This window comes from Urocampus carinirostris, chromosome 6, assembly GCF_059441175.1.
Source record: "Urocampus carinirostris isolate Australia breed hairy pipefish chromosome 6, RoL_Ucar_1.0, whole genome shotgun sequence".
Lineage (NCBI taxonomy): Eukaryota > Metazoa > Chordata > Actinopteri > Syngnathiformes > Syngnathidae > Urocampus > Urocampus carinirostris.
Window position 1 is genome coordinate 4,345,870 of NC_142354.1, and position 23,205 is coordinate 4,369,074.

The window sequence follows — 23,205 nt, forward strand, 5'->3', positions numbered from 1 at the left end:
TTACTAGTCACTTCATTTAAAAAGTAATTCAGTTACCCACCAGGATACTGACATCGAAAAGTAAAACATTACTCGGAACGTATGTAGATTCAAATCACCGTATATAATCAAAACTGCTTTGAAATAACCACATAATAAAATAACTTCAAGAAAACGTACACTCCACCCTGCGTGAGCAGTGATCTTTAATATTTCTTGGCTCTTGCAATCTTGAAAGCTTGAAATGAACACTTAGCTTCCATCCACATCCATTTAATCTCTGGGCCGTAAACCCCTCAAAGATATTCTTCTCCATTTCTGGGTAATGTTGGCGTGTACAACTTCCAGGATTCAGAGTAATTTGGATGAATAAAAATCAAGCTGTAGATAGTATTTCAGTTGAGGACTTTTAAAACAATGTTACAAAATAAAATAAAACAAAGTACAATTGATCAGGAGACAGTTCACCCTCCCAAAAATAGAATAATGTCTGACCATAGTTTTTATAGGAAAGGGGTGTGGATTTGGAAAATGAAACATGAAACAAACAGGCAGAAAAATAACTCACATCACAAGGCATTGAAAGAAACTGTCATCTCAAGAGCCCTTTATTAAAACTGGACGTAGATGGAGTTTGAAGATTGTATGATAAAACAAGGGGTGACTCATCGGAAGACCATTGGTGGGAAATTACTGATATGAAAGGATGTATTGAAACATCATTTGAATACAGCAAGTAAATACTTAAAATATGTTGATGAATATAGCACATTTATAAGTACTGAATGAATTATGTAATTATTAAAGTAATAATGTTATGAAAAATGAATAATACTGTCATGATAACTGATTCCGGGCACCTGCGGCTGCCCCGTTGGCACCAAAAGCCCTGGTCGCTGATTGGCTCCTTGCCACTTTTTAAACCCCCGGCTCCCTGTTACCGGCGTCAGACCGTCTGCGAACCTTCAGCTCCCGCTAAGCAGCCTTCCGACCCTGACTCCTGTTTTTGGCTCTCGTGCGTTTCTAATAGATATCTTATCCGAGTTACTTAGTTCACAATGGGAAACAAAATATTTAAGAGATTTTAAACCTGAAAAATGCACTATTACAAAAGGTGAAGAATGTTATCATTAAGGCAATACAGAAATGATGAAAAATCATGAATTTATTACATTTTTCTCACTTGTATTTCCAACAGAAGACTGGGGACATTTTAGTGAGCTTGTTCTGCAATCAGAATGATGTATTTAATGTAAATTTATCCTATACACATATCAGTGTGCCCTATGGTATAGGGCAGTTAAGCATACAAAAGAATCGTTTAAAAATAGGTCTAAGCCCATTTTTACACAAAATAAACAATTTTATGTCATTTGGACTCAAATGTGACCGGATAAAATGGGACCCAAACGTGTTAATCCCAACACTGTTCGTGGGACCGCTAACTGACTTGTGTGCCTGCACAGCTGCAGCAGGCCCATTCAGATCTTGTGGACCATCATGTTCACGTGGAATACGAGTGGCGCCTTCGCCAAGACGACGTCTACGACAGCGATGATGACTTTGATGACAAGGTAACTGGAGTTACAGATCAACAGGAAGGAGATTTTGTATTTCGTTGTCCCCTTTTCCTCTCAGAACGGTCCCGTAAAGAAGGAACGGGCCTCCTCCTCATTCTCCTTCCCCTCTCGACCTTTCCACTTCGGCCTGTCTTCCTCTGCCTCGGTCATGTGCCCGACGCCCTCCTCGGGGGGAAGTGGGCTACTCAGTGTGGGAAGGCGGCTAGCGATGGCTATGGAGCACCACACTCGGCCGCCCGCCCGGGTGCAGAGCCCCCCGCCACCGCCCCCTTCTTCGCCTGCCCCGCCACTGCCTCCCAGGATTAAAGGTGAGGTGCTGGGAATTTTGGATTAAGATAATAAATCAGATTAGAAGTAAAATCTTAAACCCGACCCCGAGCTGGGTTGAGCCGAAAAAATGTAATCATTACATTCAGGGCAGACAGGGCTTCTCTATCGCTGCCTTTTTTCAAAGTAAATATATGTTTACAAAAGGAAACGAAAGCATGTGTGCATGCTAAACCTACAAAAAAATCCTGTATCCGTCTATTATCCACTGTTATTGTACTTCTTTGTCTTTCTTGCTTTCTCTTTCTTAAAGTGCAGCGCTAGATTCTTAAAAATATTCCCCAAACAGAATTTTTTTTAACCAAGCACAGAACGATAAGTGTGTCTCCTCACAATTATGCAAATATGTGGCAAAATATTCCACAAGAAAGGTAAGTCAAAAAAATGTAGTCTTCAAATTTACTGATTTAGCTTGTTTCCTTCCAAGCTGCGTCATTTAAGGAACACAACACTTTCAAAATGGCGGACCCTGTTAACACAACATGTGAGCCATTTCTGAAACTGACAGAAATGGTTGCGAACAGTGTTTGCATACTGCTTTTTCTGCTTGGAAAAATTGGACTGTTGCTTACCCTGTCACTGGGTGCCCTGTGACTGTTAGTCGGAGTATATTTTGACCTCCAAAAGCTGCGTGAGGCAAGGTTACCTTCCGCGTTTCAGCGTGAGCTCTTTTAGGTAGGCGATAGTGGCTTTTCATTCGTGTTTTTGGCTGCATGTGTTGTGTTTATTATAATTTTTGTCCAGCTAGCTCCCCGTTAGCGTTGGGGCTGCTGAGAGCTTTACTGTTCTGTTTGCTCCCGGTTGGCGCTCAATGAATCCCCGCGGTGTGTCGATTGCTGTGTCCCTTGGTTTTTATCTTGGACGGGTTAGCGTATGGTGCTGTAACAGTTTTCATTGTTGGTTACCGGTTAACTTGGCTGCTCACTGTGTGTTTTGGTCAGCCAGCTTCACGTTTTTCCGCTGAGGCTGCGGTTGCCTTTCATTAACTAACATAACTTTCCTTAAAACACTTTGACTAATTAACATGATTAACAATATGGCGACTGGCTTGCTAGGGTGCTGGTGTTCTTCTGATGAGGTCAAAGATCAGGTTGCTAAAGACAGGACATGCTTCTTCAAAATGCATTATCTCGGAAAAAAATTGGAATATATCGATAAAATATATATCGATTTTTATGCAAAAAAACATTTACTATTTCCTCACATTTCGCATGTTTGAGAATTGGGAATACCTTTAGGAACGTACTGCGTCTGTGGTTTATGGCCCAATTTTTAACCCTTTAAAATGACGGACGGCCTTAAAGTGATTCAGTCAACTCCTAAGAATATTCGTCAAATGATGGAAACTTGTCAGTCAATGGAACCTCTGCAAACACTGAATTATAAATCATGTAAATGTTTATACAGTCGTGTTCAACAAAAGACAAAATGCTTTCATTTATCATCATAAATCCCCTCTCCTCTTCCCGAGTTCTCACAAATTAAATTCCATATTTCAGGTTTGTTTCAGGCTCTGTCCTGCAAATCAAGTTAACTGGTCAAGCTTGGGCCCGGTCTTACTTCTAAGTCAGATGCACCGTAAGCAAGGAGAAACACAAACATTCTGAGTTGCATCTTGTTCTTTTTAGCTCCCAATGTCCCTCCTCCCCCTCCCCCGGGTGAGGAGGCGGACCAAGAGGAAGAAGAGGTTTTCTTCTCCCTGACAGGGAAGTGGACGCCTCCTGACGCAGCATCGCACAAAAGGAGCTGCTCTGAGTCTAGTAACCATGGTAATTGATGTTATCAATATGGAAGTCATGGAAAAGGATGCTATCATGTGTGCGTCTGTAGATTATAGGGTTCCAGCCAATCATGTGAGAATCTACAGTGGCGCCGACTCATCCTTCAATTGTGTGTGAGTACAACACAACAGGATTATGATTGGCTGGATAAACTGGAGAGTTAACACATCTGCGTTTCAATTATCTACTCAGGCTAGCAGGGGTGTCTTACTCAAATTCACAGTGGGCCAAATTTTTGAATTGAACAAAGTCCAGGGGCAAGGTTGAACAAAGGAACACTTTAATATGGAACCAGACAAGTTTTAATTTAACAATGGATATGGAACAAGCAAGGTTTATGTTACTTAAAAGTACAGGCGTGCAAATTTGAGTTGCTAATGATAATAATATTATCTATTTGATCCTCTTATGGGAATTAATTTTCTCCAACTGTAAAATTCAGTGTTGTCGCAGCGGAGCGTGCGCTCAATGACATATTTCAAGCACCTGCTGTTTCCAGGCGGTCTCCCATCTAAGTACTAACCAGGCCCAACCCTGCTTAGTTAGCTTCCTGAGATTGGGCATTCTCAGGATGGTATGATTGTGAACAGGTAATACTATTAACTGTCGTGATTACCTAACTGGAGCCACCTGAGGTAATCAGCTGGCGTGCTGGAACGCGATTTCCTGATTGGTGGAAGCTTTCTACATAAGCTGTCAGCGTCCAGAGATGGACGTTCGAGTGTACTCCTCGTTTCCATGAGTGAGCCTCCAACATTCAAGGTACCACGATCCCTTTGTGTATTCCAAGCCTGATTCTCGTTGCCTGACCCTTGTCTGTTAAAAGTTTACGATCTACTCTTCCGTCCCGGCCACCGACTTACCTGCTACGTTACTCGTCACGCGTTTCACCACGGAGTTGCCATTTCGTCCAAAGAGGCTTTCTGCTACCAAGAGCCGACGTCCCAAGCCTGCTCCACCGAACCTTGTCCAAATAAATCCTTTAACTGACGCTATTGGATCCGAGTGCTTGTTCTGGTCTCTGACAGAACACTCGAACCAAAAAATGGATCCAGCGTCATTTTTTCCCACCTCCGAGAAATGCGGAAATGCCGAGCAGGAATCCGCGCTACAGCGCCTATTACACACCGAAGGCGCGGTACAACAGATCGCCCATGACGTATCCACACTGGTCCGGCAAGTACAACGTCACCAACAATTTTTCGAGCAGCAGTGCGATACTTCCCTGACCGCCCGATCACAAGATTCGGCTCCGCCTCCTTCCGATCAGGCCGGCAGTGTTGAACCACGAGTAGGTTCGCCAGAGAGATTCAGTGGAGAGCCCGCCCAGATCCGCCCCTTTCTCATAAATTGACGACTAAATTTTGATCTACAGCCGCGAGCCTTTGTGAACGAAAAGACGAAGGTGGCTTATGTAATAAATCATTTGACTGGAAGAGCCCGCCTTTGGGGAACGGCAGAATACGAACGAGGGGCGACAGCATGTACCTCTTTTAGTTTGCTAAGCCAGGAAATGATTAAAGTATTTGATTCTGGTTCCTCATCAGTCGATGCTGCCCGTTCAATCTTGAACATCCGCCAGGGGAGACGCTCCATTGCCGACTATGCCATTGACTTCCGCACACTAGCAGCCCAGAGTCACTGGAACGAAGAGGCGCTGGTCGACGCCTACCTCCATAGCTTGTCCGGTTATCTCAAAGACGAATTGGTATCCCACGCTCCTCCGGTAACTCTTGACAACGCTATCGAATTGACCGCCCGGATCGACCGTAGGGTCCAGGCAAGACGCCGAGAGAGAGAAGATCCCAGCCAATCCATCACCAGGCAAAGTCAAGACATGAGTAAGATACCGAAACCCCCAACCACTTCTACCGCACCTCATGAGATGATGGAGGTGGACCGCACCTTTCTCTCCGTCGAAGAGCGCCAGCGAAGGCGTTCCGAACGGCTATGTTTTTACTGCGGCGGCCAGGGACATAAGGTGGTCAATTGCCCGTTAAAAGCCAACGCTCGTCGGATATAGGGGACGTCCGATTGAGCTCGGCTTTAGTATCGTCCCCCAAGACTGATAGACCTGTTCTCCGGGCAAATTTCATTATTTCCGGTTCATCTCAGCCCTTCCATGCCCTGATCGATTCTGGCGCCGAAACAAATATCCTGGATTTGTCACTCGCACAGAAGATGGGGATACCTGTTAAAACCCTTCCTAATCCGGTATCAGCTCGGGCTTTGGATGGTCACCTATCAGGCACCGTATCCCAAATAACTGAACCCATAGAACTACAGTTGTCTGGAAATCACAGAGAGAAGATCCAATTTCATTTGCTTCACTCCCCTAACCAACCCCTTGTTCTGGGTCATCCTTGGTTGGTGCAACACAACCCCCATTTCGACTGGCGCACTGGGTCGATACTTGAATGGGGCATGGACTGTCACCAAACCTGTCTGCGAGCCGCTCCTTACCCAAATCATCCTGTTTCCACGAGGGCCCCACCCAATCTGTCCAAGGTCCCAGCCTGTTACCACCACCTACGGGAGGTCTTCAGTAAAGCTAAGGCCTCTTCCTTGCCCCCTCATAGACCTTATGACTGCGCGATTGATCTCCTGCCAGGGTCCGCTCCTCCTCGGGGCCGCCTCTACTCCCTGTCCATTCCCGAGAGGAAGGCCATGGAGGAGTACATTTCCGATGCCTTGGCGGCTGGTATCATTCGACCCTCCTCTTCTCCTGCGGGGGCGGGCTTCTTCTTTGTGGGAAAGAAGGACGGGTCACTCCGGCCCTGTATTGATTATCGGGGCCTTAATGAAATCACGGTTAAAAATCGCTATCCCTTGCCTCTGCTTGTCTCTGCATTTGAGCTTCTACAGGGGGCCACGATCTTCACTAAACTTGATCTGCGCAACGCCTACCACTTAGTCTGTATCCGGGAGGGTGATGAGTGGAAGACAGCATTCAACACACCCACCGGTCACTACGAGTACCTGGTAATGCCATTCGGATTAACCAATGCTCCAGCCATTTTCCAATCCTTGATAAATGACATTTTACGAGATGTGCTTAATCGTTTTGTTTTTGTGTATCTGGACGATATCTTAATTTTCTCAAAGTCCCTCGATGAACACCGAAAACATGTTCAGCTGGTCCTCCGTCGTCTCCTAGAGAACTCTTTATTTGTTAAAGCAGAGAAGTGCGAGTTTCACGCCAAGACAGTTTCGTTCCTGGGCTACATCGTGGCGGAGGGGACCCTTCAGATGGATCCTGCCAAGGTATCAGCAGTCACCTCTTGGCCTGTCCCTGAGTCTCGGAAAAAACTCCAACAATTCCTTGGTTTTGCCAATTTCTACCGGAGGTTCATCAGGAACTACAGTTCGGTGGCAGCTCCCCTCACGCTTCTTACCAGCCCTAGAGAGCCATTCCGGTGGTCTTCCGAGGCTAATGCAGCTTTCAACTGTTTAAAGACTCATTTCTCTACGGCCCCCATACTCCAGGTACCTGACCCTGCACGCCAACTGGTTGTGGAGGTGGACGCCTCAGATGTGGGAGTGGGTGCTGTCCTGTCCCAGCGGTCTGACAAGGACCAGAAGATGCACCCGTGCGCCTTCTTTTCCCGGCGGTTGTCCCCAGCCGAACGCAACTACGACGTGGGGGATCGTGAGTTGTTGGCCGTCAAGCTAGCCCTGGAAGAATGGCGGCATTGGTTGGAGGGGGTAACGGTGCCGTTCATAGTTTGGACTGACCACAAGAATTTAGAATATATTAGATCGGCCAAGCGGCTCAACCCTCGCCAGTCACGTTGGGCCCTGTTTTTCACCCGCTTTAACTTTACTCTGTCCTACAGACCCGGATCTCGTAATGTGAAGCCCGACGCGCTCTCCCGGCAATTCCAGAATTCCAATGAAACACCTCAGGATCCCGCAACGGTCCTTCCAGCTTCCCGTATGGTGGCGGCTGTTTCCTGGGATATCGAGTCCCGAGTCAGAGAGGCGTTACCCGATCAAGCGGGTCCTGGCTCCTGTCCCGAGGGTCGACTATTCGTCTCCGAACCCTTACGGTCCGAGGTCCTCCAATGGGGGCACAATTCTCACTTTTCTTGCCATCCGGGGTCGGCTCGGACTCATAGTTTCTTGTCCCGACGCTTCTGGTGGCCTACCATGGCCAAGGACATTAGGGAATATGTCTCCGCCTGTCAAGTGTGCGCCCAGAACAAAGCATCCCACCAACGTCCGGCCGGTCTGTTACATCCACTTCCGGTTCCCCGCCGCCCATGGTCCCACATCTCCTTGGACTTTGTGACGGGGTTGCCAGTATCCGAGGGGATGACGACTGTACTAACTATCGTGGACCGGTTCAGTAAGATGGTCCATTTCGTGGCACTACCGAAGCTCCCCTCCGCCAAGGAAACTGCATTGATAGTCCAGCAACATGTGTTCCGCCTCCATGGCATCCCTCTGGACATTGTTTCTGACCGGGGCCCCCAATTCTCATCCGCATTTTGGAAGGAGTTCTGTCGTCTGTTGGGTGCCTCAGTCAGCCTCTCATCGGGGTTCCACCCTCAATCCAACGGTCAGTCTGAGCGAGTGAACCAAGATCTGGAAACGGCACTTCGCTGTATAATCTCTAGTGAGCCGTTGTCTTGGGCTCGGCAATTGGCATGGGTGGAGTATGCTCACAATTCCTTGGTTAGCTCCTCCACTGGAATGTCCCCCTTCCAGTGCGTATATGGGTACCAACCCCCTATGTTCCCTAGTCAAGAAGAGGAAGTAAACTGCCCGTCAGCTACGGCGAACGCACGCCGCTGTCGGCGAACTTGGGCTCGTGCTCGGGCCACACTCCTTCGGGCAAGCAAGGCTCATTCCGTCGGGGCTAATCGACGGAGGAGTCCTGCTCCGAATTACCAGGTGGGCCAGAAGGTGTGGCTTGCATCAGCTGATCTACCACTGAAGGTTGAGTCGAGGAAACTGGCTCCTCGGTATCTTGGCCCGTTTCCTATAGTAAGAATTATCAACTCCTCAGCAGTCCGTCTCCGTCTACCAAGATCTATGAGAGTGCACCCCACGTTTCATGTCTCCCGAATCAAGCCCGTCAGCCAGAGCCCGTTGGCACCCATTCCACCTCCTCCCCCGGCTCCACGCTCCTTGGACGGGGAGCCTATCTATACAGTGCGCCGCCTGCTCCGCTCCCGACGCAGGGGTCGGGGCTTCCAGTACCTGGTCGATTGGGAGGGATATGGTCCGGAGGAGAGATCATGGATTCCCAGCAGGCAGATCCTGGACCGATCTCTTGTGGCAGAGTTCCATCGACTGCATCCAGACCAACCAGCGCCACGCCATGGTCGTCGTCGTGGATCCGGCGCTGCTACTCTTCCACCGGCGGACCCACCCGCTACCGCCCCTTCAGATGCGGATGAAGGGGTGTCTATCCACTCGGAAGAATTCTGAGGGGATCGCTGGTGTGATGGTGACCTTCTGGGGTTCATCGGACGACCTCTGGGCCCTCCATTTTGGATTATTGGTGATGTATTTTGGGTTTTGGGGGATTATTCGTAACTGGCCTGTGACTTTTGTTCCCTTGGATTACCGGTGTTTCCATGTGACGTGTTTGGATTATTTTTTTTTTTTCCCCTGGGGGACTTCTGGAGCCGTCCCTTGAGGGGGGGTTCTGTCGTGATTACCTAACTGGAGCCACCTGAGGTAATCAGCTGGCGTGCTGGAACGCGATTTCCTGATTGGTGGAAGCTTTCTACATAAGCTGTCAGCGTCCAGAGATGGACGTTCGAGTGTACTCCTCGTTTCCATGAGTGAGCCTCCAACATTCAAGGTACCACGATCCCTTTGTGTATTCCAAGCCTGATTCTCGTTGCCTGACCCTTGTCTGTTAAAAGTTTACGATCTACTCTTCCGTCCCGGCCACCGACTTACCTGCTACGTTACTCGTCACGCGTTTCACCACGGAGTTGCCATTTCGTCCAAAGAGGCTTTCTGCTACCAAGAGCCGACGTCCCAAGCCTGCTCCACCGAACCTTGTCCAAATAAATCCTTTAACTGACGCTATTGGATCCGAGTGCTTGTTCTGGTCTCTGACAATTAACACCCCAAAAATTGTTTTTTTGGGATACATTTTTCATGTATAAGGCATACAAGAATTAAAACTTACAAAAAGGGCCAAGGTTGCATTAAAAAAATACATTTACATTAAAATAATTTATTTCATAGAACACAAATCCACACAATGACATCTGATTTCACAACTAATATTAAAAATAAAAAAACAATGCACATGTTAACTGTAAGAGGACCCTTGAAAACATACGAACGGGAGATCGACAGACGGGTCGGTGCAGCGTCTGCCGTCATTCGGACCCTGTACCGGTCCGTCGTGGTGAAGAGGGAGCTGAGCCGAAAGGCAAAGCTCTCCATCTACCGGTCGATCTACGTTCCTACCCTCACCTATGGTTATGAACTTTGGGTCATGACCGAAAGAACACGATCCCGGATACGAGTGGCCGAAATGAGTTTCCTCCGCAGGGTGGCTGGGTTCTCTCTTAGAGATAAGGTGAGAAGCTCAGTTATCCGGGAGGGACTCGGTGTAGAGCCACTGCTCCTCCGCGTTGAGAGGAGCCAGTTGAGGTGGCTGGGGCATGTCCCAACGGCAGGAGTCCCCGGTGTTACTATGTCTCTCGGCTGGCTTGGGAACGCCTCGGGGTCCCGTCGGATGAGCTGGAGGAGGCGGCTAGGGATAGGGACGTCTGGGCTTCTCTTTTAACGCTGCTGCCCCCGCGACCCGACCTCGGATAAGCGGAAGACAATGGATGGATGGATAGATGGATGGACCCTTGAAAACCACTCTTTATGTTTGTCAAAGGCAGAACAGTTATTGTATCAATTAACTACCATTCAAACTAGAGCAATTTATTACAAAACATCACCATAAAAAAATTATCATTCAAATAATCACAATATGTTTCATACCTACGGACAATTGTTGTCCAAATCAACAACAAACGAGGATTTGCAATGAGTGTTCAAAAGTTGCCGCCTGTGCTGCAGTGCAAGTACCGTGCTCATCTTTTTTTTCCTATAAGCAACAAACAATTGACATTTCAACCACAAGAGGGCAATCCAAAATCACTCCATATATTTCTCAAAGGCAGAACAGCTACCGTATGCAGTTTCGTTTATTTGTAATGATGCATTTCCAGTTTTAGCCACACTATTTTCCTGTATATAAGGCACACCGGAATACAGTGGAACCTCGGTTCTCGACCAAAATCCGTTCCAGAACCCTGTTCGAAAAGCGACTTGTTCGAACACCGAAATCATTTTTCCCATTACAAATAATGTAAATCGTTTTAATCCGTTCCAACACCCTGAATGTTTACCTTTGTTTACCTTTAAGACACAAATAACATAAACATAAATGTAACCCAGGCTAATCGTACGTTCGCGTTATCGTAATCTTCCGTACAAAAGATTACGCTAACATGAAGGTGTAAAAGTTAAAAAAAAAGTATAAAGAAAAGAATTATGAATAGGATTTTTTTACCTTTGCGGTGGTCAGCAGAAGGCGCAGGTGGACGGTGGAGGGGATGGAGGAGGAAGGAAAATTATTGTTTTCCATAAAAACTTTGGGGTGCTCTCCTGTCTGAGGGGTGCTCACACGTTCAAATCTCTTTTCTACGGATGACTCAGCAACAGGAAGTTCTTTTTTTCACCATTTCTTGCTAGGGTAACACAATGACAGCTGTAGTTTGAAGTTGCATTGTGTTCTGGGGGAGGGGAACAAGGATACAACTTCTATACACCATGACTGCTACCATAGACGGTACTGACACAGAGGAAGTAACGTTCTTTCCGCTGTCATGTTGTTTGACACGTCAAAATAACAGCAAAGCATCATGGGATTTGTAGTATAATCTGCCGCTGTGCATTAAAAATACTATTGTATGAAATATACATTAATAATACTGTTTTTAATATTATAATTTTTGTAATCATTACAGTGTTATTATTATGAAAGATCTACTGGCAAGCACCAGTAGTAGCAAACTTACAGTCTATAGTAGGCATTGTTAGAAAACTCAATTACCCGACACTTATCCTACATACACTAACTAGGGCATTCTGCATTCAACAAAATCTAAAAGAGATAGCCATGATGGCTTATCGTACTTTTTTGTGAATTGCGATGCTAGGAAATGCAACTCAACATATAAATCTTCCATGGCTCTATTCAAACTTGTACTTCTGCTGTTTTGGGTCAACAATGCGCACGTATCCCGTGGTCATTCAGTAATAACGTAGGCTGGAAAGGGGTCCTTTGATGATCCTTAAACCAGTTATATAAAGCAATCATCAGGGGGTGATAGAAAAAGTTCTGTGACATCCAATGTGTTTATCCTTGTGCACACAGTCCTCTTCTCGACCCGTTGAGCGAGCCTCCAAACAGAGGTACTTCCCGTCCATCCCTGCACAAATTAGAAACTCTGACAAGTTTGTGACACATTTGCATCGCTCAGCCTATCGCAGGACGGACAGCGACTCAAGCGCCTCCCAATGGCATCACACGAGAATACCCTCCCCGAACGGCTCATCTGCAAATCAGCGCTCGCAAAGCTTTGAGAGCTCCAGCCGAGGCCCCGCCCCCCAGCCACTCCCTCGGAGGTCACTTGTAAGTGCTGAATTCTGGCAGTACATTTTAAGCACTATTTTAGAAGAGCAATTGCAAACCAAAATCTAACATTTTTGTCTCTGTGATAAGTTTATAGTTTAGACATCTCGGGTGTAACCAGCACCCCCCAAAAGTACTGCATTTTAAAAAATCTCTTTTCCTCAATAAAGGACAAGATAGACTTTAAAGTAATGAAAAACGCTCGCTAAGATAAAGTAAAAAAACAAAAACAAAAATTTGTTGATAACGCAGCGTCCGAAAAATTCCACTGCCTTGAAATGGTTGAGCCAATTTGAATCCGAGCACTGCTCTTGCCCCCCTCCCTTCTCCCCTTTTTCTTGGTTAGTGTCCCTTGAAGCATAGCAGAGAGTCTGTGGAGGATCTGGTGCATTATGGTGAGAGTATGTTTTTATGGAAGCCCAAAAGTTCTACAATACAATTCAAAAAAAGGAACATTCAATTAATAAAAACTGCCTCAAAACAAACATTCACTTGATAATAAATGCATTTTAAAATAAAAAGCTTTTAAAAATATATTTTAATTAAAATGGTATTGTAAGTGGGTGGCACAGCGGCTTGAGGTCATCGGATCAAATCCAGCCTTCCTGTGCGGTGATTCTCATGTTCTTCCCGTGCTTGCGTCGGTTCCCTCTGGGCACTCCGGTTTTCCTCCCACATTCCAAAAACATGCATGTCAGGTTAATTGGCCGGTCCAAATTGTCCCTACGTGTGAATGAGCAAGTAAGTTGTCTGTCCTTGTGGGCCCTGCGACTGGCAGGTAACCAGTTCAGTGTGTCCCCTGCCCACTCCCCGAAGACAGCTGGGAATTGCTCCAGCACCCTCGTGACCCTACTGAGGATAAGCAGTGCATGGATGGGTTATCATAAGTGAATGTTACATATTATATCACTTGAAGTGGAATTAAATTAAAAAGAAATTAACCATCTTAGCACTCTTGGTGCGCAACACCCCCAAAGGTCTGAACCTAAAATCACCCTCGGTAGACAATGAAACTGAGGAAAGAAGACATCAGTGATTTTTGAAATCGCAGGGAGAACAGGAGAGGACTGCACAAAATACCCTCGAAATGCCGAATTCCAAATACATTCTAAAAGCCTCTTCTTATCATTAAATCTCCTAGGTTCCAAAAATCAAACATCAGCAACATTATTGTCCAACTGAGACAATGATGTAAACAGGGCATAATAGTCCAAATAACAAACAACAGTGAAGCAGTCAAAACGAACTGGCGTCCTATGTAATCTCCTTTGAGGTGTTAACACCAAAATAAACTTCTCGCACTGCGTTACAGTTTTTAAATAATTGATTTACTGTGTTGCACTACACAATACAGCGACATGTTGTGGTCAAACATTACACATTGTCGCTTTAACTTGTTAAAATTAGCTCTGAAATATGCAGGCAGATTCACATCACATCAGTAAAAACACTCACTTTTATCTGATCACGATTTTAACAATGTGGTTATAGTGTCATTTCTAAATGCACTATCAAATGATTGTTATAATGAGAGAAGATATAATAATTTCTTTAAATTCTTGATAGAAGAAGCGGACAAGTCTCTTATAAGCTTTTGGGGTAAACCTGTCATCCCTTTTTTTCTTTTCAGGTGGTTTGTTCTTTTAGTGATTTGATGTTTTTTGCAACATGATTGAAAACATTAACCAGAAAATACCAAAAAATGTACGTGACGAATTTTAACTGCATAACATTTATCTCGGCAGCCGAGGGGACGTCGGGCGTCCGTCTATCGCGTCCGGGCTCTTTACGACTGCGAGGCTGACCATCACGACGAACTCAGCTTCAGCGAGGGCCAGATCATCATTGTCCTGAGACAGGATGACATCGACTGGTGGGTACGTATCCAAACCACGAAATAATTGATACCTCCGCTTTAGAAGACGAGCAGTACAAGAAATATTGTTAGGAAATCTACAAAGGGAGTGTGTTTGAGTATGTTAGTGGTGGGAATTCTGACTCTTTCAGCTCAGTCATAGGGGCTTTTGGCTCCAAAATGGCTCTTCACATTTGGGTGTACAGTTCTTAGGTGGTTGTACTTTGGTCCATTCGTATATGAAGTCATCAATATCATTAGAAAGAGTCCAAATTGGGCTCCATTTCCTGGTTTCACTCATTTCTTTTTTGTTTCTTTATTTTTGTCCTTCATATGGTCCCTACTCTTTTAAACCATTCCTGTGCTGAGTGTGCATGTGTGTACATGCTACCACACCCCTGTTATATGGTAGCCCAAGGGTGCTGTCATTTAAATAATAAAATGACCATTCACAGACGCAGACAGTCAGAGATGACACCACACAAAATAACCAATCATGTGTGCCTTCTCTAGTAAAAAAAAAAAACGAGCGAGACAAAGAGTGTAACAGGGATGTGATTTGACCAAAGTGAAATTATCTGAAAATTAGGCGGGGGTCTGGGGGGCCGCGGGCACCCAGCTAGGTCCAGGGCAGTGCCCTGGTGGGGGGACAAGTGGGGCGAAGCCCCCCGGAGCTCATGGGTTTTCCGTGTTTTTACGTACTTTCAATGCACTCAGATGACAAAGAAATAGACAAAACAACAGCATACATTTTCAATGTATTTTGAACTATCCCATATAAAATGACAGTTTAAGTCAACTCAAAATCAGTCACATTAAAAAACATTGGACTGCCTTTGCTTTTAAAAACTATCACTGAGAATATCATCATATCTAACTCATGTGATTACTAAGTTAACACATAAATCATGTTGAAGAGTTCAAATTTCATGAACAAATAATCGTATCATGACCAAATGAAAAGTAACTCATATTAGAACATACCACAAATGTCTTTGTTATAGCAGAAGATGTTATCTATAAATTAAAGTACTGTAGTGGGTTGTACATAATTCACCCACGGAACCATTGTTTAGTTAGCGAGTTCCTAGGGGGACTCTTAATTCGGCCGGTTCTAGCCACTCTCGTGTTTGTTTTGTTATTGCCAGTTTAAATGTCATTAAAGCAGCTTTCGTTGGCACCTTTGTTTGACACTCCGCCTACGACTCCCGTCTCTGCTCGCTACATTGGATCAAGTCGGGGTCACCAACATTTGTAGATAATTCCTTCTCTAACTAGTCCGATCGAAACTTGTTTTTTACGATCTTAGCAATTTCTTTTAACTTGCGGAGCATCTTTGCGTTCGATCTCGGACATCTTTCTTTAAACACTCGGCAAAAACGTGTGAGAAATGAACAATGGCATACTCTTACGCCTTTATAACAAGCGCGTTTATTGGTCAACACGGAGACTTCAACCAACCGCAAGTACGTTTCATTTCAGTTGCGGAAACACTAAAATGGAATGCTGTCGAGACGAAATCGTTTTTTTACCAATTAAAAAATCGGAAATTTTTAAATTTTATTTTGGGAGATAAAAAAGCGGAATTCCGCGAATTAGCGGAAAAATCACATCCCTGGTGTAAAAAAAGTGTCTAGGAGTGAGCCGACTCATGATTAGTGTAGAGCAGGGGTCGGGAACCTTTTTGACTCAGAGCCATAAGAGCAAAATAAATTAATTTTATTTTGGGAAAGAGCCACACCATATATTATGAGACAAATTTACTAAATTGCTAAACCCGCGCCCCAGACAAAATCTTAGTCTTCAGCACATTTATTTTTGATTCAAATGATTGTCATAATGAGAGAAGATATGATAATTTGTTTAAATTCTTGATAGAAGAAGCGGCCAAAGTTTTTGGGAGGAAGGGATTAAGTTGCCCGTTTTTGAGCACCTGTTGTAACATATGAAATTATTGGATATTTTTGGCAGTAAATGAAGAGTGGGAAATTGTTTGGACATCTTGATCAGTACACAACATTTAGCGAAGTGAAAACAAAAGATTTAGGGTGAGATCTTTGATTAATTGTGTATTGCTTTCTTCGCCCATCAGCATGGCTACCTCGAAGATGAGCCGGAACAGAGGGGATTGTTTCCATCTTCCTTCGTGCAGCCGATGTCAAACTGAAATGTAGCCTCGAAGCTCTCCAAATTTTGGAAGAATGTTTTCTACTGCCTTCAAAGACACCTCAGTGGCAACGTAGCATGTGACTTCCTGCCTTCAGCCACACAAACTAGACCACGCATTGTGAAGATTCAAATGTACAAACACCAAATAAAAGAATTGCAAATAATAGCACAAAATTAGCAATACAATAGAACCATGACAAGATTTTAACCTTTTTTTCTTCTTTAAATTTTATTTTCTCATTGTTCAGTCCAACAGGCAGCAACACCTTCATAAATTCAAAGGATTTTATGTAAAGCAAGCCAGTCTTGGGACAAGTACAATGTTAACAAACATTGGTGCGCTGAAAAAAAATGTGCCAAATATTTTAATGTAAATTTTTTCACCATTAAGTGAAATATCTGAACAGCAATCAGGAAAAAACACCACATTTGAACTAAAAGAAACATATCATTATCAATATAAGGCATATTATGAGCACATCGTTTAAAACGAGAAATTCTAGTGGTTCATTACTTAACAGGTTTAAACATTATTCATTCATATAAATACACCATTTTAGGCGTTCCATTTGCATTTTCTCCCAAAAGACGTTAAACAAACCACAAGAACAAACTGAAAGTAACAGTCAAGGCAGCAGGCTATATTTGAGAAAAAAAATACTGCATGGTCCTCATTTTACTTCATTGTCATTTGCAAAGAAAAAGCAGCAGACGCAATTCCCATCGGCCAACTTTTACATTCACAGTTCACGTAAACGTGGGCACTGACTTTTGGTACAACTTTTTTTTGTTGGCAATATTTTTATGTTACTTGAATATGTCTGAGCAAGTGATGAAAACACATATTTGATGTCTTAACACCAAAATGCATTAAAATCTTTGAGGAATTAACAAAACTATTAATAACACGGAAAAATTGGACAATATTAACATGTGAGACAAATATCTTAAACGGGAAAACTGCGTTTTTGTTCGGGTGTTACTTTTCCAACTACTAAAAGGCCATGTTGTTCCAGTAAAGCATTGATGTCGGCGTGTAAGCTACTTACAAAATGGCCGCGTCAAAATTAGCTAAATACAAAGCATATAACTTTTCTAATGTGTAAATAACCACAATGCTATTTCTTATTACTATAATTTTCTTTCTTTGAGTAATTTGAACTGAAAATTGTCCTTTCAGTCTTTCGTGAACGCTTTTAAGTTCTCAGAGCTTACTTCCAGTTTATCGTAGTTTTAAGTAAGGTAACTTGATACAGCAAGACAGAAGAACGTTTACTACATTTCAAAGATGCAAAAAGCTATATTTTGGGTAATTCCTTGTTTTCGGTTTTAAAATGGAACATTTTTAATTTTTTTACAATGTTCCATTGTTTTAACTTTTATACGGACTAGCACAGCGCTTTAGTGTTGTTTCAGCATGAACAGTGATCAAGCAATTAACAGAGTTCCTGATTGGCTGACATCGTAAGATTATTGTTGTGCAAGGATGTCAAATTTAATTGCTATCAAACTGGCTGGATGAAGGGATGAAAACGATAAGTTGTAATTTTTACAACGGTCTTTGCAGGGATCCACCAGTAATACCTCTGATCTACTTATATATTGCCATCTATGCAACGAGCACCCCAGTGCTTGTTGTCATACATATTCAATATAAAAAAAAAACCTTGGAAACAAGATGCTGCATCTCAAGGGGTTTGGGCAATAGACAAACCAGTGATCACATTTTTATGTCTTATAGACTCTTTGATAGCCTACGTCACGCCTGATATCACATTCGCAGCTGGAGGCAAAATTATACTTGCGCTAGTTAGAAGACAGAGGAAAAGAACGCTGTTGTAGCTGCTAGTTGTCATCATGTTGTATGTTTTTATACCAGAAGGGAGAACAAATGTTTGTCAAAGTAAATTGAAGTTTTACAGGATCCCATCAGACAATCCTGATCAAAGAAATAAGAGATTTGTGTATTAAAGCAAAAAGATTGGACCGAGGCACTCACAAAAGGCCACAAATGGGAAACTGAGGACACAAGTTGCAGCGAGACAATATTTCGACTGGATGGACATTTGATGCATCTGTGGAGCCACAAAAAGGCTGTCATTTTTAAGGCAAAGTGCTCGGACAAAAAACAAAAAATTTCCTCCATAAGTCTTACTCTTACAATAACATACAAAAATATGTGGTTGTTCCTAACCTCAGCGCATACTTGCTTTCCCCCCCACTCGATATGTTTTGAGGGGTTTTGCAGGATACTCCTCAGTCTTGTGAAAAGGCACAAAATGGACAGGTCTTTTTCGGCCCGTTTGGCCTTTGTTTTACGTCTGGGGCCAAACGGGGTCCTCCGGGGTTCACGTGTGGAGTTGGATCTTTCCCTCCTTGGCCAGACGACCAATGACGCTGGTCTCAAAATCGGCGCTGTGCACACCAGTCTTGCGGAAGGCGCCGGCATAGCGGTTCTCCTCCCAGTAGTGGTGCCAGTTTCCCTGCTGGTCGGCCCCGTAACCAAACACTGACACCTGTAAGAAGGGAAGGAATTGAGAAGGGCAGGCTCCAAATGTTGAAAGGCAACAAATGATAGAAGGAGTAAATCCACAAATGGTAAAATGTAAACAGACTCCATTTATATAGTGCTTTGCCAGTCACTAAGGACCTCCAAAGCGCATTTTATATTACTTTAATAACGCACAACTTATAGGCTACAGTTAGGGCCTGTCTTTAACAAAGCAATTTTATTAATCTATCTTTCTTCAATGGCAGCGCCACATTTTTAACCTTTTGCAGAAAATTAATATCGGCTCCAAATATCGGTTATAGGCCTCTTCTTAATACTAATCCAGGGGTCGGGAACCTTTTTGACTCAAAGAGCCATAAAAGCAAAAAGTATTTTATTTTGGGAAAGAGCCACACCATATATTATGAGACAAATTGACTAAATTGCTAAACCCGCGCCCCAGACAAAAGCTTAATCTTCAGCACATTTATTTTTGATGATTTGATAAAAATTATGAAAAGAGAATCATGCCAGAGCCCCTGTCCCAAAATCAACAAACCACTTTAAACTTGTCTCTTTCTTGCAATTACTCAAGATCGGTTAAACTCCTTTTGACCCTTTCTTTTCATACATATTGGTTTCAAAACCAGATGTAAGCAGTTATTGTGTAAAAACGTCACAACATTCTGCAAATAGGGAGCCTGATGAGATCACTTTTGGCGCAGACGGCGTAGGGCGAGAGATGGGAGGGAGTGCTTGCCCTTTTTGCATAGATCCACCCATCCCTCCCACTCAGCCAATCAAATGTTCTCTTCCAGTGTTTTGGCGTATTTTCAGTTCTGTGGATTCATCATAAGGTATCTGAACACTGAACACAGATTATATAGTGAACTTTTATATAAAGGATTCTTTAGCGTTGTACAGCCAAAACAAGTTTTTTTCCCCCTTTTTTGTGTGACACCTTGACTGTAAATTGTAGTGAAAAACGTGCCCTATATATACTGCGAAGTAATACCATTGTATTTAGCTTTGAGTTTACCTGGATAGGAGAGACGACTCAAGTTTTGAACAAGATGGAGAAATTTTGCATGCAATCAAATTTGTCTCTGAGCCACAGATACTCAGAAAGAGCTATATATGGCTCGCGAGCCATAGGTTCCCGACCCCTGTACTAATCCATCGGTATCGGCCTTGAAAAATCCATATTTGTCGATTCTTCAAAATCTCTTTCCACCTCACTGATTAAATCACGCACAAGTGTGCACATTAAGTATCATGAGCGGTGTTACTATTATATTGGGTTCTGATTTGAATACACTTCGTAGATCTGCTTATTGTCATTTTCAGAGTTGATTTGGATAAGCAATGTGTCTATCATCTTCTGAATCCATCATTACTGACTGAAGTAATGTGGAGCTCAACTAAGGCTTGTCCTTTGTTTCAATAGAGGTCCTCATTGGCTGTTGCAGGCTCCGGGACGTACACAGAAGATTGCAATTGGTTGAGAGTGGTGTCGAACGGTCAGAGGCCAGGGCAAAATTGGGAAACGATTTCTTTACTTGTAAGAATGAATCATGAGGCAAAACGGAATGTCAAGCAAAACAGAAACGCTTTAAGGCGAACCTTTTTTTAAAAAAATCTCTTGGCATTAAAGTGTGTGTATAGTGTGTAAATATGTTACACAGTTGGATTCACTGGACTGTTGCAGATGTAACGAGGACATTTTTATGGAGAATTGTTCCATTAGCGGACTACCAGGGCATTTTATTGGTAACTGAGACTGGCTTTATAGCTTTCAGATACATTTTAAAATAGTCATCATATCCTGAAACCCAAGAGTTTAAACTTTTCAATGACATGTGGCATGACGTAGTTCGGTGACTGGTGACATCAAACGGGCACGTCTATGCTTCTCAACAGTCGGAACATTAAGGAGTTAAAGGAACACAACTGCTAAGGAGAGTAAAGCCACAAGACAGAAAAAAAAGATAGGGGAGGGAACAAATACAAAAGAGGACGAGTGGAAAAAGCACAAAGGTAGGTTGTGGTGAGGAAGTATAATGTTGCGTGGTTGTCGTGGCGACCTGGTCACATGTATGCAGCGCGTAGACAATGGCAAGCATGCCGGTGGATGGATAGCGACCATGATGCTCCGTCCAGTGCTCGTGCACATACTTGAAGAACGCCGGACTGACCACCAAAACCTGCAAAGCACAAATACGTTTGCACACGTCCCGCACGCCAACGGGGGGAGCGCTTACCTTGTCTTTATCGGCCTCCACTCGTTCTTTTACACGCATGTATGTCCTGAGCAGGAAAAAAAAACAAACAAGACACTTAAAAAGTTAAAAAAATAAATAAATAAAACAATAAATAAATCAACACTTTAATACGCAGCCCATTGACTGACAGGGTTTGTGCACATTTCTATTGCCAAATGTAGGTACTTTTTGAGCACTTTAAAGCCATTTTCCAATTTCTCTTCTCTTGTCCTCAACCCGTGAGGGAGATGACCCTTCATAGGACAATGCAAACTAATGCCTACTGCTGTTAATCACAAGGGAAGAAGAAATGCAATGAAAAAGCAAAGCCACAAGAGTAGGCGTGTGGGTGTCATTTCTAAGTAGACTTGATTTATTTATCTTATTCAATGCGTGGTCTAGTTGATTCACACTAATGGGAAATGTGACAATATTTACAAGCATATACAAGCACTTCACTCAATATCCAAGCACTTTTCAAATCTTGAAACCCAACATTAAAACTCAAGCATTCTCAAGGAATTCAAGCACCCGTACAAAACTTGAGTAAAACAAAACTGACAAGTCTAATCATTAACGTCAGTGAATGAATTAAACTCATTAGGATAAATAAGGAATATCTAACATACGCGGGACTGATCAGGCCATCCATAAGATTTAATTCGAGACTGTCCCGAGAAGCACAGGTAAAAAACAAGCTGCTTCACGTCAAATAATGGATGACCTGCAGTTTTACATATGTCCACTGGATGTCACTATAGCCAGGCACCACTCTCCAAGCAAACCACCCACTGTATCTGTATTTGCTGACTCCCATTTATCGATGGCAGAATACATAAGGTAACAATTATCCCGATGTTATTTTACGTAAAAGAGAAGTCACAGCAACAATATTTGTGGCAATACGATTGCACTCACGTGTGGTGCGTTGATGTTGTCCTTAAACGCAATATTTGCTACTAAACTACACTTTTTATCCCGAGTGATTGGGAATTATCAGTAGCACCAAAACCACCAAATTAAAAAATAGCAACTGGGTACCTGCAGAAGTTAAAATAAGTATAAATGTATTTTATGATAGATATGAAATGAAATGATCTGCATTTATATAGCGCTTTTCAAGTCAATGACTTCCCAAAGCGCTTTACAGTGTGCTTCACATTTCCCAATAGTGGCCTTGTATTCTAGCCATGTAAGACGCCAACCTGCTTATTGGGGGTATTAGGGGTTCAGTGTCTTACCCAAGGACATTTTGACATGTAATACGGACATGGTGGCTTTGCCATTGCATTTCTTTTTCCATTGTGATTAACAGCAGTAGGCATTAGTTTGCATGGCATTGTCCCATTGTCGAACTGGGATCCCTTGATCCCAAGACGAGCGCTCTACCTCCTGAGCTACTGCCACCCCAAATGAGATGATACAGCAATATTTCCAAATTCAGGTAAACAGCTCAGTAAACCCTTCAGTTTTACACACACACCACAACACACCGCACACACACTTGTTGATAAAAGAAGCCTGCTATACACACCAGCTAAACTACATTTCATACATTTAGTAAAAGTTTGGAACATTTCAATAGTGATATGAAAGAGGAAAGCAACATGGTCTGAATACAAGGATTCCCAAGTTCCAACAGCCTATAATAAACAAGATATCATTGCAGTAATTATGAAATAAGTTTAAAATAAACTTAAGTGAATGAATATACCGTAAATTCCGGACTATAAGCCGCTACTTTTTCCCCCAAACGTTCAACCCTGCGGCTTATACAGTGATGCGGCCAATTTATGTAATTTTTCTAACAGCTGCCAGCGGCGCTCGAGTTCAAGGCACATGACGCAGCTTACAAGCTAATCGCAATCGAGCAGTCCGATATAGAAGGAAACAGCTACTGCACGCAAAATGCGAGCGTGTTGCGTGTTTTTAAATATGGGAGGGTGGGACTACGTCTGTATGACAAATTCTCTTGGACAATATGGATGATGACAGTTATAGGGAGGAAAATGAGAATGGTTCACCGTGAGAGCGTTTAAACAAATATAATGACATTAACAACAACAAACAATCGAAGTGGGGTTTGAACAACCCCTC

General features: G+C 43.4%; 2 protein-coding genes across 3 annotated transcripts in view; one reads left to right on the plus strand and one right to left on the minus strand.

Annotated features, from left to right (window-relative positions):
• The window catches only part of unm_sa1614 (un-named sa1614), a 52,022-nt gene extending 34,479 nt beyond the window's left edge, over positions 1 to 17,543 (plus strand). The window contains exons 21-28 of the mRNA XM_088337526.1: positions 1,446 to 1,553; positions 1,618 to 1,867; positions 3,515 to 3,655; positions 3,717 to 3,780; positions 12,075 to 12,112; positions 12,181 to 12,332; positions 14,078 to 14,209; positions 16,280 to 17,543. Of these exons, the coding sequence (XP_088193652.1) occupies positions 1,446 to 1,553; positions 1,618 to 1,867; positions 3,515 to 3,655; positions 3,717 to 3,780; positions 12,075 to 12,112; positions 12,181 to 12,332; positions 14,078 to 14,209; positions 16,280 to 16,354 (960 nt within the window). The 3' untranslated portion in view covers positions 16,355 to 17,543. The remainder of the gene's footprint in view (positions 1 to 1,445; positions 1,554 to 1,617; positions 1,868 to 3,514; positions 3,656 to 3,716; positions 3,781 to 12,074; positions 12,113 to 12,180; positions 12,333 to 14,077; positions 14,210 to 16,279) is intronic.
• st3gal8 (ST3 beta-galactoside alpha-2,3-sialyltransferase 8) overlaps positions 16,559 to 23,205 on the minus strand; it is a 37,266-nt gene continuing 30,619 nt past the window's right edge. For both annotated transcript variants that reach the window (XM_088337527.1, XM_088337528.1), the window contains exons 7-9: positions 21,109 to 21,154; positions 20,932 to 21,051; positions 16,559 to 18,872 (exon numbers count right to left, since the gene is read on the minus strand). In XM_088337527.1, coding sequence (XP_088193653.1) covers positions 18,705 to 18,872; positions 20,932 to 21,051; positions 21,109 to 21,154 — 334 coding nt within the window. In that variant the 3' untranslated portion in view covers positions 16,559 to 18,704. The remainder of the gene's footprint in view (positions 18,873 to 20,931; positions 21,052 to 21,108; positions 21,155 to 23,205) is intronic.